Consider the following 16362-nt stretch of genomic DNA (forward strand, 5'->3'; position numbering starts at 1 on the left):
TAATTAGAGACCGATGTGATGATTGATTATTAGAGACAGATGTGATGATTGATAATTAGAGACAGATGTGGTGATTGATAATTAGAGACAGATGTGGTGATTGATTATTAGAGACAGATGTGGTGATTGATAATTAGAGACAGATGTGGTGATTGATTATTAGAGACAGATGTGATGATTGATAATTAGAGACAGATGTGGTGATTGATAATTAGAGACAGATGTGGTGATTGATTATTAGAGACAGATGTGGTGATTGATTATTAGAGACCGATGTGGTGATTGATAATTAGAGACCGATGTGATGATTGATTATTAGAGACAGATGTGATGATTGATAATTAGAGACAGATGTGGTGATTGATAATTAGAGACAGATGTGGTGATTGATTATTAGAGACAGATGTGGTGATTGATTATTAGAGACAGATGAGATGAGTCATTGATGCAGAATCACTGACTTCACATCTTAAAGGTTTAAAATATTCTTCCTGTGATTGTGTGAAGCTGCAGAAACAAACTTTAAACACAGATGTTCGTCACGTCCTGTTGAAGGAGCAGATGTTCTGCTGACCTCGGACCTGAGGTGAGTCGTCTCATCACACTGAACAAACACAGTGACGACAGAGCTGCTCACGTATATACCCTCAATTCTGACTCTGCCTCAGTATCCAGAGGACGGTCTGACGTGTCCAACGTCCCTCAGCGTCCTCCACCCGGTCCGAGTCCACCAGCACTATGGTCAGCGGCAGGATGCTGCTGCTAAGCGCCTCCTGCTGGCTGCTGGTTTTTGTAGGGAGCTGTGAGGAGCGGAGAGAGGAGCGACCACATGAGGACGACGCCGCAAAGATACAGGAGGAGAAAGAACTGGTGAGTTAGAACTTAATGTCTCACATTTATCCACAGAGCTGATCATTATGGATTTTTTTAAGGGACAGTACTGATAAATATATATATATATATATTCTGTAAAATAAAAGTTTTCATAGCAACACTGATTATTGGCCAACTGATTTGTTGGTCGGACTCTATTTCTCAGCACCTCAGTCATTAAAGAACATCTGTAGATATTTTTAGGAGCAGGTGAAGATAAAGAGTCTGAATCAAATCAGACTCACACTTTGTTTTGACTTAAATCTGTTGAAATGTTTGTTTTCAGAATCAAATTTCAGTTTGGTCCACAGATTGAAGCTCTACAGGAAGTTCTGGAGAAGTTAAAGAGCAAACAGCTGCCGTCGACGGAGAAGAAACTCGGCTGGCTTCCTTCAGTGAGAACCTTTTGTTTCTTATATGACCACGTGAAGGAAATTAAAGGTTCAGTTCACTCAAATTCAAACATTGTCAGAAATGACAATTTATTCAACAGGAACAAACTTAAATACAAATCTTTATCTTCCCTCTGTGGAAAGTTTCTACAGACATGATTTAGATGTCAATGTTGTCACAGATGGAGACTGATTGTGTGTGTTTGTGTGTCAGTGTGATGCAGGCGAGCAGTGTGCGCTGCGTAAAGGCTCGAGGATCGGGAAGCTGTGTGGATGTCCCAGAGAAACCATCTGTAACTTCAATGTCCTCAAATGTCTGTAGAGTCCAAACTCAAACTTCCTTCAAAATAAAGGCAGGTTTTTAAAAACTCCACTTGTCTTTATGTTTTTGTTCTTTTACTGTGGAAGTGTTCTGCTGCTGCAGTGATGACACACACACAGAATTCTTCATGTTTTCAAAGTGTCCTAATGAATCTTGGAGATAAACTCTGGTTTTTAATAACTTCAGAGTGTTTTTAACTGATCTCAGTTCAGCTTCACTCTTCAGCTGCAGCTGGTTGTGACAGTTGAAGCTGACTCTCAGTCAGTTCTTCTCACAGGAGATGGAACCCACTCAGCAGAGTCACAGAGAACAGACGCTCAGGGAGAGAAGGAGGAAACTTTCTCATGTTCACACTAAACATCAGACTCACTTTCATCAAACTGATGATTTGAGGTAGAAACGTTTAAATAAAGTTGAATTGTATCAGGTTCGTGAAATGTAGCAAAGAAAACACTCAACTTTAACAAACTCCTCAGGTTTATTCATATGAATGACATCAATCCCCCAAACAAAGTATATTCCAAACCAGCATCAGATAAAATAAAAAAAGCTTCTAAAAGTGGAGTCATTCTTCAGCTGCAGTGACGAAGCTTCAAGCTGCGAGTTTTTCATTTGTTAAACAGAAACAAAGAAAAATCTAAATTCCTTTCACACTCATTGTTCTGATGTGAATCAGCTGGTCATTGACGATCGATCGGGATCAGGAGAGCTGAGTGTGACGGCAGCTTCCTGTTCGTCTCCACAGACTCAGCAGCTGTGAACCGGGTTTTAATGTTTAAAAATCCTCCATCAGGTTTTAGATTCACTTCATCACAGATGTCATCATCACAAGTTCCTCATAGCAACGTCAAGTTTGATTCAACGTCGCTCTGTAGCCGACTCATACGTCACTTAACTGTTTAAATTCATCCTCATGTCGACTCTGATCAATAGTTATTGATTATTGATCGATTCGCCACCTCTGCTCTCAGGTGTCAAAATGATCATCTCTGCTGATCAGGACACGACTCTTCTTGACTTCTGACCCTTCCCACAGCCGCCAATCAAAATCTTCTGTTCCAAGTCTCAACCCACCGTGACGTCACCTGTTGGTTTGTCAGCTGCTGCTCTGAAGCCTCAGTTTGACATTGTGTTCAGCGCCATCTTGGTTTGCTGAAACCAGAAGTAACCATATGTTGAGGAGCGGGGGTGGAGCCTGACTGAGAGCTGGAAGACACGCCCACCTGTGCCTGCACCCATTGGGGTACATCTGTCCCCAAATAAATATTTATTTCACAGGATGAAGCTACTTAAAGGATCAAAGTATTAAAGTGAGGTTCTCCTCGCTAACACTCCCAGTACATCAGTATCAGTAAGTGAAGCAGATGCAGTCTGTGGTACTGGGAGCACTTTACGGGTCAGGCTGGTTCTGTTGGGCTCCAGCAGCTGACAGAGGTTCATCCTCTGAGGAGAATCTAGATCTTTCAGAAACTCATCAGAGGAGCTCCACAGATCCTCTAAGAACATGATGTCATGGTTCAAAGGAAGGGATTGGTCAGTGGGCGGAGCTTTATACTGTTTGATCTCTTATCTCCAACTTAACCTGGAGCAGTTTAGCTGCTCAGCGTAAGTTACCGTGGTGATTTACCCGATAACAAGTGAACGAGCTTCATAGAACTGAAAACTATGAATTAAACCTGAAGTTAACTTGATAACAACAAATCCTGCTTCTTAGTTCAGAGCTCTGGAAACACATGTCATATGACCATTCATTGGTCATGTGATGTAAACAGGAAGTAGATGGTCTCCTCTGCAGTTGGTTGCTTAATAACAGAAACTCCTGAAGGAGGAGCAGTGAAGAGTCAGAGCAGGGATTTCTTTTCTCTGAGCGACGACGAGGTGGAACTGTTACTGACAGGAAGTGTTAGCGACGCTTTGTGTTCACCGCTGGTCGTCGAGTCATGTGACTGATGAGAACCAATCAGGAAGAGAACGTGGGCGTCATCGTTTAAGTGGCACTGACAGGCAGAATATCAATGATATGTAAAACACTTCACCTGTGATGGATTAATAATGACAAGCGTTAATTGCCGAAATGTAATTAAGAAACTTGACTCGTAGTTTCCCTCCACAGGACCCGAGGATGGAGACGATATGTTACTGAACATTGTGAATGAACTTGATGATTGACAGTAAGGATCTGAAGTTGTTTAAAAACTGATGCAGGACTGAACAGACTAAAGCAGAAGAAGCCAGCAGGAAGTAGAAACCAGCAGCAGGAAGTGGAAACCAGCTGCAAGAAGTGGAAACCAGCTGCAAGAAGTGGAAACCTGAACCAGGAAGTGGAAACCAGCAGCAGGAAGTGGAAGCCAGCTGCAAGAAGTGGAAACCTGCACCAGAAGTGGAAACCAGCAGCAGGAAGTAGAAACCAGCAGCAGGAAGTGCAAACCAGCAGCAGGAAGTAGAAACCAGCAGCAGGAAGTAGAAACCAGCAGCGGGACGTGGAAACCAGCAGCAGGAAGTAGAAAACAGCAGCGGGACGTGGAAACCAGCAGCAGGAAGTAGAAAACAGCAGCAGGATGTGGAAACCAGCAGCAGGAAGTAGAAAACAGCAGTGGGATGTGGAAATCGTGATCTCTGTGAAACGTTAATAATTCATTAACGGTCAGTGAACGTCTCAGCTTTTCCACTTAAAGCAAAGTTTGTGTCCAATCAGCGTGATGTCAGCGTTTCCATAGCAATCTGTTTGTTGTGTAGACAGGAAGTTTGTACAGCAGTCATTAGGTTTGTCCAGGCTCCGCCCCCTTTTTTCCTGGACCACAGTACTCTCAGACTCAGAAACGCAGAGCTCCTGAAAACACACACACACACACACACACACACGCACACACACAGACACGCACACACACACACAGACACGCACGCACACACACACACACACACACACACACACACACACACACACACACACACACACAGACACGCACACACACACAGTTTAATACAACTCAGTTACAGTGAGATCGTGTTTTAATGAAGCGTCTGCATCAATCATCTGTTCCTTTGTTTACTGAACTTACTGAATTTCCCAGAATGCATTGTGACTCTGACAGATGTTTAAACGCCTCAGATTTAAGGCATCATGATGCGTTTGGGTGCAGCTGTTTGTTTGAGCTCTCTGGGATTCCTGTGGTTTTCATTTCATCTTGATGTGATTCAGATTCATGTGTGAGTGATTATCAGACTGTTGTGACACTCACAGGTTATCAGATGCAGAGCGAAGTAGAGGAGCAGCGTCAGCGCCGGAATACCAGCGAGGGGGGGGGCAGCGGACTTCTTGTCAGAGGAGGCCTGGTTCTCCTCTGGTGTCGTCTGCTGAGGAGGCTGAGAGTCACCAGCTTTACACTTGTGACTAGAGAGAGAGAGAGAGAGAGAGAGTCAGCCTCACCTGAGCTGTGAGTCACTGTCCAATCACAGAGCTGAAGAATTAAACTGCTGAGTCTGACTCTCTCACTTTGAGTCCCAACATAAACCTGACTCAACCTCTGTTCCATGATCAAACAGCGTGTGGCGCTGTGGCTTCACTCACAGCTGTTTCTGCAGGTACTGCTGGTTGGACTCGCAGGCTTTGGTCTGGATCTGAGCTGCCACCATCTGACTCTGAGCGGCGTCCTTCAGACTGAAGCATGACTCGGTCTGATGAGAAGTCTGAGTCAGGTTCTGCTGCAGGGCGTCGATGTGATCTGAAAAACACACAGAGGCCTCAACATCTGGACCCAGCTGCAGGATAGAGATACTGAACATCTGGACCCAGCTGCAGGTTACAGCCACTGAACATCTGGACCTAGCTGCAGGTTACAGTCACTGAACATCTGGACCTAGCTGCAGGTTACAGTCACTGAACATCTGGACCCAGCTGCAGGATAGAGATACTGAACATCTGGACCCAGCTGCAGGTTACAGCCACTGAACATCTGGACCTAGCTGCAAGTTACAGTCACTGAACATCTGGACTCAGCTGCAGGATAGAGATACTGAACATCTGGACCCAGCTGCAGGTTACAGGTAGTGATTACAAACGTCTGAACTGATAATCATGATTTTATTTTTATTTTGAATTTGCTGCAGGAACGTTTCTACCTTGAGATTCGATTCATCACTAAATTAAAGTGACACCTGAGAAACAGCAGATAAAACATCTGTAAGTGAGCTTCAGATTGTTTAACAGTGAAGAACTGACTCAGATCCTCCAGTTGAAGTGACTCACATTGTCCACTGTTTACATCCTGGCATAGCAACAGTAACAAAGGACAGGGGGGGGGGGGGGGTCAGCACCCTGCAGGGGCACCCTGCAGAACCCTGGGGCACCACGCCCTGTCCTGCAGAACCCTGGGGCACCACGCCCTGTCCTGCAGAACCCTGGGGCACCACGCCCTGTCCTGCAGAACCCTGGGGCACTACGCCCTGTCCTGCAGAACCCTGGGGCACCACGCCCTGTCCTGCAGAACCCTGGGGCACCACGCCCTGTCCTGCAGAACCCTGGGGCACCACGCCCTGTCCTGCAGAACCCTGGGGCACCACGCCCTGTCCTGCAGAACCCTGGGGCACCACGCCCTGTTCTGCAGAACCCTGGGGCACCACGCCCTGTTCTGCAGAACCCTGGGGCACCACGCCCTGTTCTGCAGAACCCTGGGGCACCACGCCCTGTTCTGCAGAACCCTGGGGCACCACGCCCTGTCCTGCAGAACCCTGGGGCACCACGCCCTGTTCTGCAGAACCCTGGGGCACCACGCCCTGTTCTGCAGAACAGGCTGTGAACAGGCTGCAGCTGCTTTAACTTATAAGGACTCAGTGTTATCAGTGAGATATGTGAGGAATGAACTCAGCTGCCAGCATCAACCTCTTCTCCTCCTCGGCTGCTTCATGAGCTGATTCTGGATCAGATTCTGGATCAGATTCAACCAAAAACAAAACATTCTGCATCTGAAGCAGAATCCACAGAACCATCGTACTGTCGACTTTTATTAGAACCAGTGAAGAGCTGAGCTTCAGCTTCTGAGAACGATTTAACTTCCACAAAAACAAACTGATCAGTTTCTCTGATGCTTCACGGCTCAAATCAAACAGATTTTAAAATGTTACTGTGTTTTAGTGATAAAGTAACTAAAATATCTTCTTTGTTTCTATTTTGTGTTTCTATCTGCAGAGAAGAGCAGTTTGTAGAAACCCTCAGGTTTAGAAACAGTGCCTCTGTGTTTCTAAAGTTCCCTTCGGGTCTCAAACTTCTCCTTAAGTTGAATCTCTGCTGAATATTTCCTCTGTTTCAAAGTTTTTTGTTTGCAGACAGACGAGTTCACACTAAACTTTCATATCTGCTTCAAACAGGATCCAATCGTTTCCCTCCCACTGTTCGCAGCAGGAAGTCACCTTGATTAAAGCGGCGGCCCACTTCCCCTCAGGCCGCTGCTCCGGCTGCTGCTGGACGATTTGATCAAAACGGAAAAAACCTATTTTCCTTAACAAAGAGCCTTAATTCAACGAACACTGTAAAAAAACAAAACCAACCAACAGCTCATATCTTCCCTGAAAGACTTCAATGGAAAAAAGGATTTGGTTTTTTAATAAGAGACTAAATTCAGCAGATTGTTCTCTGTGTTCAAAGACATTTTAAAATCACCCAGAATTCAGTCTGTGACGCCTTCGAAGTTTAGCTTGTGTGAAGTTCACAGGAACTCTGAGCTGTTAGCGTTAGCGTAGCTCTGTGACATCATCATAGGGAACTCTCTGGACACATTTTTTACTTTCAAATTTTCATTTGTAAGAAAATCAACTTTATTTTCAACTTTTTTCTTTAATTTCTTTCTTCCTGTTTCTCCTTCAGTCTCTCGTCTTTCTCTCCACCTTCTTTCTTCACTTTTGTTTCCATTTCATCCCTCTCTTCCATTGTTAATCCTGTTCTCTTTCCCTCCATCATCCCTCCTCTCCTTTGTTTTTGAATGGACTTACCCTTTCCTCTCCTCTTTTCATAAACCTTCACCATCCTTCTTTCATCATCCCTCCTTTTATTTTCGTCACTTATTTTTTCTTCCTGTTTCTTTCTTCATTTCTTTCCATCATATTTTCTTTGAGGAAAGTTTCATTATAGTTTTCATTGTTTGTTTATTAACCCTCTTTCTTTTCTTCCTTTTTTATGTTACTGTTTATTCCTTCTTTTCTTTTTGTTGTTTTCCGTGTTTCTTTTCTTCTTTTATTACAAATTTTTGTCTTATTTCTGTCCCTCATATGTTTTTCATTTGCTTTTTTCTTTCTCTTCCTCTTGACTTTTTCTTTTTCTTCATTTCTTCTTCCCTCTCTTTTCTCCCTTTTTTTTTACTGTTAAATCTTTCGCTCCTTTCTTCCTTCGTTCCTCCATCACATGTGGAAACGGAGGTTTTTATTTAAACTTTTAATTTGTGGTTATAGATTTTAGATGGTTATAGATTTTTTAGATTTAGATTTAGAGACTCTTTTCTCTTTCGAACAGAACAACACTGCTGTTTGTTCTTTTTTTGAATCCGTCCAATCGTGTGTGTTTATTTACTATGACTCACAGTCGTCATGGTAACGGAAGGAGGGGATGGGGGGGTGCAGCAGTAAAGAATGCGGTTGTGGAGAAAGTCTCCTTTCATGGCAGCGATGGAGGTTTTCCTCTCGTTACCTTCCTTCAGGCCGAGCTGAGTCGTGAGGTTGGTCTCGGTCTGAAGCAGCTGCTCCACCTCGTCCTGCAGGAGGCTGATGTTCCTGTTCAGGACGACCTGCAGCACCAATCAAACACAAGCACAGAGTCTTCATCAGCATCTGGTTTAGTCTGATAGAAAAAAATCAATATCTGAAAGTCAATATCAATTATCGAACGTGTCTCATTGCATCATCGTGACGTCACGTGACATCAGGAGGCTGACACGCCCCCTAACAAGAGCAGAGGCCGATCTGACCAATCAGAGCAGACTGGGCCTTAAAGAGACAGGAGCTAAAACTAAGCGTTCACCTGCTCAGGTGTGTTCCCCCTTCATTCTGACCACACTTTATTATTACTACAACTGTATGCAGTATTTGTACTTTAGTAACGGTAACTAGAAGAGTACCCTGCTCTGACTGACCCTCAGATGAGCTGTGCCAGGCCGTGCCAGGCTGTGCCAGGACTCCTGGCGTCAGCTGTCAGAGCTGAGCTGGTGATTGAAAACAGGACGACTCCAGATCGACTTCTAGAAACATTCCTTTGGTTAGATCAGCAGCTCTTAAAGGAACAGTCCCAACAAATATCTGACGTACAGTACACTGTGTACTTCTACTGTTATAATAGTAATACTGACATCACTTCATGAAAACCTGCTGCAATATCCTAAAGAAACTCTGGAACTGTGTCTGTGACCATGAGAAGTTGATGAAGAACGAAAAAGCAGACTGAACTGAACATGAAATCAACTTTGACCTGAAAGCAGCAGCTGGGTGAAAGTGAGTCTGATGTTTAGTGTGAACATGAGAAAGTTTCCTCCTTCTCTCCCTGAGCGTCTGTTCTCTGTGACTCTGCTGAGTGGGTTCCATCTCCTGTGAGAAGAACTGACTGAGAGTCAGCTTCAACTGTCACAACCAGCTGCAGCTGAAGAGTGAAGCTGAACTGAGATCAGTTCAAAACACTCTGAAGTTATTAAAAACCAGAGTTTATCTCCAAGATTCAGCAGGAAACTGTTAAAACATGAAGAATTCTGAACAGTTTGGTGGATTTGTTTCTGTTTCTGGTATTTGTTTCATTTTTTATCTTCAAGGTTCAATAAATCGATCAACAGCTTCTTCAAATGTTTCTGGAACAGACACAGACTGAACAAGACGAAGTTTGTAGATGCTCCGTCTCATTAGTCGGCTCAGACTCAAATCTGCAGACACAAGTTTTGAACCTTAAACTTCCTGTTTAACTTCCTGTTTAACTTGTTTAAACTGAAACAGGATGGATGAAAAGAGGAGTGAATTCTGTCTGACGAGTCGCATGGTGTGTGTGTGTGTGTGTGTGTGTGTGTGTGTGTGTGTGTGTGTGTGTGTGCGCCTGCGCCTGTGCGTGTGTGTGTGTGTGCAGCTGTCCAAATACTTTTGGTCATGTGGTATTAATATTTTTATTTCTCTCCAGAAGGAAAGTTTATTTAGGAAAACAATAAATGAGACGAGTTAGAATGTGAGTCTGAGGAGCTTTGTCATGTTGAAGTGAAAAAGTTCAAGTTAAAGTAACGTGTGTCACACATCAGCTGTAAATATCACACGTGCTTCAGAAGTTTCACAGCTGAGGTGTGTCGTCACCATGGAGACGTCTCTGTCGTAGCTTCTACAACAACACGTTTTAAAAGCTGGACGGTCTTCCCAGCATGCAGCGGTGTAACGTGTGACATCAGGTGACCTGCAGGTGGAGTCTCCCACAATGCACTGGGCTGCTTTTCTGCATCTCCCCCTGTAGGTGAGACCCGTCAGTCGTCTTCCTGTCTGACACTGGAGCCGCCACCGCGACACAGGACTCTCGGTGGTGGGGGGGTGGACGCTCTTCAGTTATCACCACAACAGCTGTTCACTCAGTAAAACTCCTTTTCAGACATGAACTCTGTAAAATGTTGTCCTGACATGTTGTGTAGTGAGTGTTTGTGAAGCAGCAGCAGGTTGTCGGGTCCGACTCGTTCAAACAGGAACATGTGGGAACATCCAGGCGAGGGGCGGAGCCTGTAGAGCAGCAGGGGCGGAGCCTGTAGAGCAGCAGGGGCGGAGCCTGTAGAGCAGCAGGAGGCCGGACATGACGTATAAACTCTGCTGTGGAAAGATCAGTGTTGTTGTTTACAGCTCATCCACACCGGCGTCGGCCCTCATCACCAAAAGATCTGGAACCTCCTCGTGTTTCCAAGTGGACGTCTTCGTCTTCTACGTGTGCGGCTCCTCTTCTTTTGTGCTCTATCAGCAGCGCCGTGAGAAATCCTGCCACATCACAACATCCATAAAGTTTTAGCGTCCTTGCAGACAGACAGACTGCAGATGTCTGACTCTGTCTCTGATACGTAGGACAACGTTTTTGTGGAGACTTGAGATCCAGCACCTGAGACAATCAGATTGATTCACTCTGTTGTGATTGGTCGACAGCTTCCAATGCACATAGGAAATGTCGGCCTCTCTCCTCACCTGGATTTGTCAGGGGGCGTGTCCGACCAGCAGACAAGGGCTCCTGGTGTCGTCATGTGAAATCACAACTTTGGGCTTTTTAACTTTGCAGAACTTTTATAAATTGAACATGTTTCCTTTAACTACCTGATTCTTTTTAAGACTTTTCAGCATCACATTCGATGACCTGCTCTCACACAGGGAATTCTGGGTATTTAACGGTCGTCTGTGAGCTGCAAAAAGAAACGTCTCCAACATTCACACACTTTCTGCTTCTATAAATAAAAGTAACGTTCGAGATCGTCCACAATCCACAGGCATGATGTGAGAGTTTCCCTCCTGAGGAGGAGGAGGAAACGCCAGAGAGGGAGGAAAAAATAAGGAGGGAGGGAAGGAAAGAGGGGTGGGGCCGAGGAGGAGGGAGAGCAAACACTCACTTTTTCCAACTCTGAGAATATGAAGCTGGAAACTAAACGGCTGCAGAGAGAAGGAGAACGAGGGAGGAGGTCAAACGAGTTCATGTGAGAACAGAAACTGAACTGATCCAGATCATCAGTGTGACGAGGAAACGTGATGTTTCTGTCACGTGACTCGTTTTCCTGAGGTTGTGTTAAACTGGCAGTTTTGGCAAGGAGGGCGGAGCTACTCTGGTTTCTATTTCCAGTTTAATGTTACACTGTAAAAAACAGAGGAGGTAAAAGTCCACACATCCTTTACTCCAGTTGAGGTACAGATACTTGTGTTCAAGTAAAAGTACTGATTCAACCTCTTTACTGCAGTATCAGTAAAACCTTTCCCTCTGAAGTCATTTCTATCGACTGTATCTGAGACATCTATATAGTTTAAAGATGATTTCACTGAAACCACAGAAATGTTTTGTTGCTTCATCATCAGAGATGTTGATTCTTCTCTTTCCTCCATCTTGTTTCTCTTCATCACAGAGAGATGCTCCTCTTTGATCTGCTCTGAAAGATTCACACCAAAGAATCGTCATCTCTGTGTTTGTGTCCATTTAGGTTGAAGTCTGTCTTCCTGTCGGGAAGGTGACGCTCGATGATGCAAATTAAAAATAAAACTGATGTTTCTCCTCAAATAGAACAAAAGTATCGAGTGTAGAAACTATTTTAAAGTGTAGAAAAATAAAAAGTCAAAGAAAAGACAAACGAAACTAGAAGGGAAAAGAGACCAACAGCGTTTACACAGCCGTAACCATGGCAACAGTCATGCGTTTTAAAAGTAGAATGTGGCCTCAGGGACCTTTGACAACGACACAGGAAAACAAACTGTTGATTCACATTTGATTTATTTTTCTGACTCTTCTGTGGGAAAACTCACTTTAAAAATAAAAGTAAATCTGACTCAAACATGTTAAAACATCTGTGTTTTTTACAGTGTGTGTGTGACTCACGTTCTCCTGCCGACACTCCTCCAGCGAGGCGTTGGTGGCGTCCAGGCGTCCCAGCAGCAGCCGGTTGTCGGCCGTGAGGCGAGCCTGCTGCTCCCTCTCCTCCTCCACCTTCTCCTCCAGCGCCACCCGGTCCTTCCCCCACACCACCTTGGCGCCCTCCAGCTTCTCCCTGGTGTCCTGCAGCTCGACCCGACACTGAGCCGAGCTCTTCAGGTCCGGAGACGTCGCCCACACCACGATGACGACAAGGGAGACGATGGACCACAGCGCCAGCAGGGCGATGGCCACATTCTTGGCCTTCTGGGAGGACTTGGAGGGGGCCGCCATGAGGGGGAGAGCTGAGAGGGAGGAGGACGATGAAGAAGACGATGAAGATGATGAAGACGATGAAGACGATGAAGACGAGCTGCTGCTCTCAAACTCTCAGGATGGAGTGAGCTGGACTTTCCCTTCAGTTGAGTTCAGGAGGGAGAGGCTCCCTCAGCCACACCCCCTGCTCCACCTCCCCCGTCTCCTCCCCCGTCTCCTCCCCTGTCTCCTCCCCCGTCTCCTCCCCCCCCCCCTCCTCCTCATGTTAGTGTTGAGAGGACGAGAGAGAAATTATAACATTGTGTGTGTGTGTTATGAAGACACTTCAATACCTTTGTGAGGACATTTTGTCCGGTCCTCACTTCTTCAAAGGACTGTTTGAGGGTTAGAGTTTAGGTTTAAGTTAAATAGAGTTTAGGTTTAAATTAAATTAGAGTTTAGGTTTAAATTGGAGTTAGTGATAGAGTTTAGAGCAGTGGTCACCAACCTTTTGGAGACCAAGATCACTTTTTAATTCCAAACGTAAGCTGAGATCTAAAACCCTGATATCTTCCAAAAACCCACTTAGGGTCATATTTATTATATTTTTCAATTTGTGTTAAAGGCTGAATGTACAAGAAATAAATATACACAAAGAGAGGCAGTTTTGCAACTTTTTCTATTCAATGACAATATTCAAATTAATATCAATTCATATTTACAATGCAAAATATGTAGCTTCTCAGTTCCACATCATGTTCTGCAGAGGAGCTGCTACAGCAGCACAATGTTTTACATTTAGGCTTTGATTTGAATATGGCCACAAATATGATTATTGCCTTGTATGAAAGAAGTCCCTTGTACTCAGATAAATACCAGTACTACACAGTATGAAGCTGAGCATCTTTCGCTCCAGCAAATATTTCACAATAAAAAACCTTTTGAAACAAGGGAATGAATTCTATCAACAGAAACGCTCGAGTGCTTTTATTTTGAAAAGGCATACAGAAAGTGTTGCAACCATTTGTTTGTGACATAAATTCATCAGATAAACATTAAAACTCAGTTGAAAGATCATTTTCTCTTTTTATTCTGCTGTGAACCAAAATGTTTATCTGTTTATGACACAAATGTATTTACATCACTTCCCGAACCCGTTTCAAAGTAAAAGCACTCCAGCGTTTCACCTTCTGAATCCACTCATTTGTTCCAACGGGGCTTTGATTGTTATCCACAGACCGGAAGATGCTCGTCTTCAGACCGGAGAGTCCTGACATCTAGTCCTGACAACACTGACCTCAGAGCAGTGGTTCAGCTGCATCACAGCGCCCCCTGCTGACAGGTCACACACTGCAGCTCAGATCACTTAAAATATAAAACTTCATTATAGATTCATTATAGATTGATGATGATGATGATGATGATGATGATGATGATGGCGTCCGTCCCCATGTGTCTGATCCTCGTCTCATCTAAACTCACCAGTTGACAGACAAGCTCCTTCAAATTAAAACTTCCTGTCATCAGTCTGTGCTGAGACAAACAAACTGAACTTGATATTATTGATTATTGGTTATTTTTCTGCACTGATCGATTCAGGTGATGTTGAGTTTACAGGAAAATATCAACAGAAAGAGGAATTTATGATTTTATTAGTAAATTGAATCAAAAATCTGGTGATTCTTTAAACAATCTTTTATTTCACATGTTTATATTTTAGTTTTCAACAAACTGTATTAATACTGTTCATCAGTATAAACCCGTGTGAACAGCCTCTGTCGAACAAACAGCTCCAGACTCAGAGATACAAGAGAGAGAACACTGGACTCAAACTCAACAACAGACAAACTGACACTGTGTTGTGTTCTTGTTGTGTTAGTGTGTAGCTGCGTGTTGTTGTGTCTTGTTGTGTAGTTGTGTATCACTCAGTGGAATGTGTCTGGTTCCAGCAGTTGAATCAGTTTCCTGTTTTTCTGTTTTTCTCAGACTCAGTCAATCCACAGGAGGATCCGTTTCTGTCCCACATTAAAAACTGACTGATGCTGAAGAGACAAACTCACTGAGCAGGTAAAATCTATTACATTTATTTATTTAAAGTAAAAACAACTGATGATGAAACCTTGAATATATAAATTCATTTAAATACAGTAAATATAATCAAGACTTTAAATGAAGATGGAACAACAATATATTGTCTTTTAAAGAATAAAACGTGATTCATCATTGTGAAGATTTTTATTTAGGATGAAATCACCATCAGTTTTATTCAAGGTAGAAATACACATCAAAACAAATATAATACAAATTATAATGAAGGTTAAAGAATAAGATGATTTCTTAAAAAGATATAATTTAGATAGAAAAACAGAATTTAAATGAGATAAAATCATCCATACAAGTGACTGTATTTATATTAAAAATAACAAGAGTGTAAACATGGTGGTTTTATTTAATCTTTGACAGAATAATAACGCCAAGATTTCATGCTGATGGATTAATCAAACACTAGAGTGCGCCATTCTAAAACCATCTCAGATCTGGTCAATTTATAGATTTGTTAAAACTGTATAAAAAAAATTATTCTAAAATAAATGTCTGAATTTAACTGGATTCAACAACAAATTCAATTGTTTATGAATAAGATATTTTTAACATCACCGTGATGACGTCATTGTCATTATCATCATCATTTGAATAAATGTTTTCATTTTCAGTTTCATCAGGATGAACTCGACGCTGACCTTCATCTTCATCATCATCATCCTGAGGTGAGACACAACAGTGTGTGCCTTTGTTTCTGTGTGTGTGTGTGTGTGTGTGTGTGTGTGTGTGTGTGTGTGTGTGTGTGTGTGTGTGTTTCTGTGTATGTGGTTCTCTATGTGTGTGTGTGTGTGCCTTTGTTTCTGTGTGTGTGTGTGGTTCTGTGTGTGATGCTCTGTCTCTGTGTTCTTCAGTGGAGGAACTCAGCTGTCGGTTCTTTCTAATGAACAAACATGTGACTGTGAGGAAGATCATCATCATCATCATCATCATCACATCACTGCAGGTTTGATTCGTTTTCTAAAGCTTTGTCTGAAACACATCACTATTTATCTATAGATACGAAAGCTGCCATCTTGTGGTGATGACATCATTTACAGCCAGAGTCTGTTCAGCATTGATCGTGGGGTGGAGCTGTGGTATCGAGGTCCCGCCCATACACACCCTCGACCAATCCCGAGTCAGTCTCAGCTGTCGATCATGACGTCTGTTTTTATATCATCAAATAACTGATTCAAACCAAACTGATCAGAATCACTTGAACAAACATCAGTGAGATAAGAACGAGCTGAAATGACAGAAACATCTTTAAACATTTATTTAACGTCTACTTTGATTCTTTAGTTTGGTTCATGTCCCATCTGCTAACATTTGATGTTTATTACCTTTACTGCAGCCAGCCACCAGGGGGCGATAGAGATGATTTAGCTTCAGTTTTGAGAACCACATTCTGTGGGTCAAACATTCTCTCAGAGTTGATCTCGTCTTCGTCCTCAGCTCCTTCCATTCAGATCTTCAGTTTCTCGCCGTCTCAGTATGCAGGACGCCACCTACTGATCTGTCTTGTCTCTGGACTGACATCACCTCTGCAGGACGTCCTGTGGTGGGTCGACGACACCGTGGTGACATCAGCTAGCACGTCTCTGTCAGAGGAGGAGGGCGGAGCCTACCGTGCCACCTCAGTGTGGGAGGTGCTGGCAGCCGACTGGAGGAGCGGGTCTGTGTTTTGTTGTGGGACGGTCCAGGAGGGACGGGTTTACAGACGGAGACTGTGTCCACATGACCGACATGGATCAGACAGTCTGGTATAATTTAAATATTAGGTTTCATGATGGCGCCCCCTACTGACTCATTACTGAGTCCAATGTATAAACTTGTGATGTTTTTAATAA

General features: G+C 43.5%; 2 protein-coding genes across 2 annotated transcripts; one reads left to right on the top strand and one right to left on the bottom strand.

The window, feature by feature from the left end:
- The first annotated feature begins 688 nt into the window (after positions 1–688).
- LOC117759853 (cocaine- and amphetamine-regulated transcript protein-like) lies at positions 689–1587 on the top strand. Its single transcript, XM_034582316.1, has 3 exons — positions 689–870; positions 1185–1268; positions 1480–1587. Exons 1-3 carry the CDS (start codon positions 739–741, stop codon positions 1585–1587), a joined length of 324 nt encoding a protein of 107 aa, XP_034438207.1. The 5' UTR covers positions 689–738.
- A 2428-nt stretch (positions 1588–4015) lies between these two features.
- On the bottom strand, positions 4016–12688 carry si:ch211-1a19.3. Its single transcript, XM_034582312.1, has 5 exons — positions 12143–12688; positions 8264–8360; positions 5156–5309; positions 4827–4978; positions 4016–4417 (listed from the first exon to the last, which is right to left on the bottom strand). Coding segments are annotated over exons 1-5 (732 nt in total). The 5' UTR covers positions 12470–12688; the 3' UTR covers positions 4016–4415.
- Positions 12689–16362: the final 3674 nt, after the last annotated feature.

The sequence above is a fragment of the Hippoglossus hippoglossus genome, chromosome 4 (genome assembly GCF_009819705.1).
Source record: "Hippoglossus hippoglossus isolate fHipHip1 chromosome 4, fHipHip1.pri, whole genome shotgun sequence".
Lineage (NCBI taxonomy): Eukaryota > Metazoa > Chordata > Actinopteri > Pleuronectiformes > Pleuronectidae > Hippoglossus > Hippoglossus hippoglossus.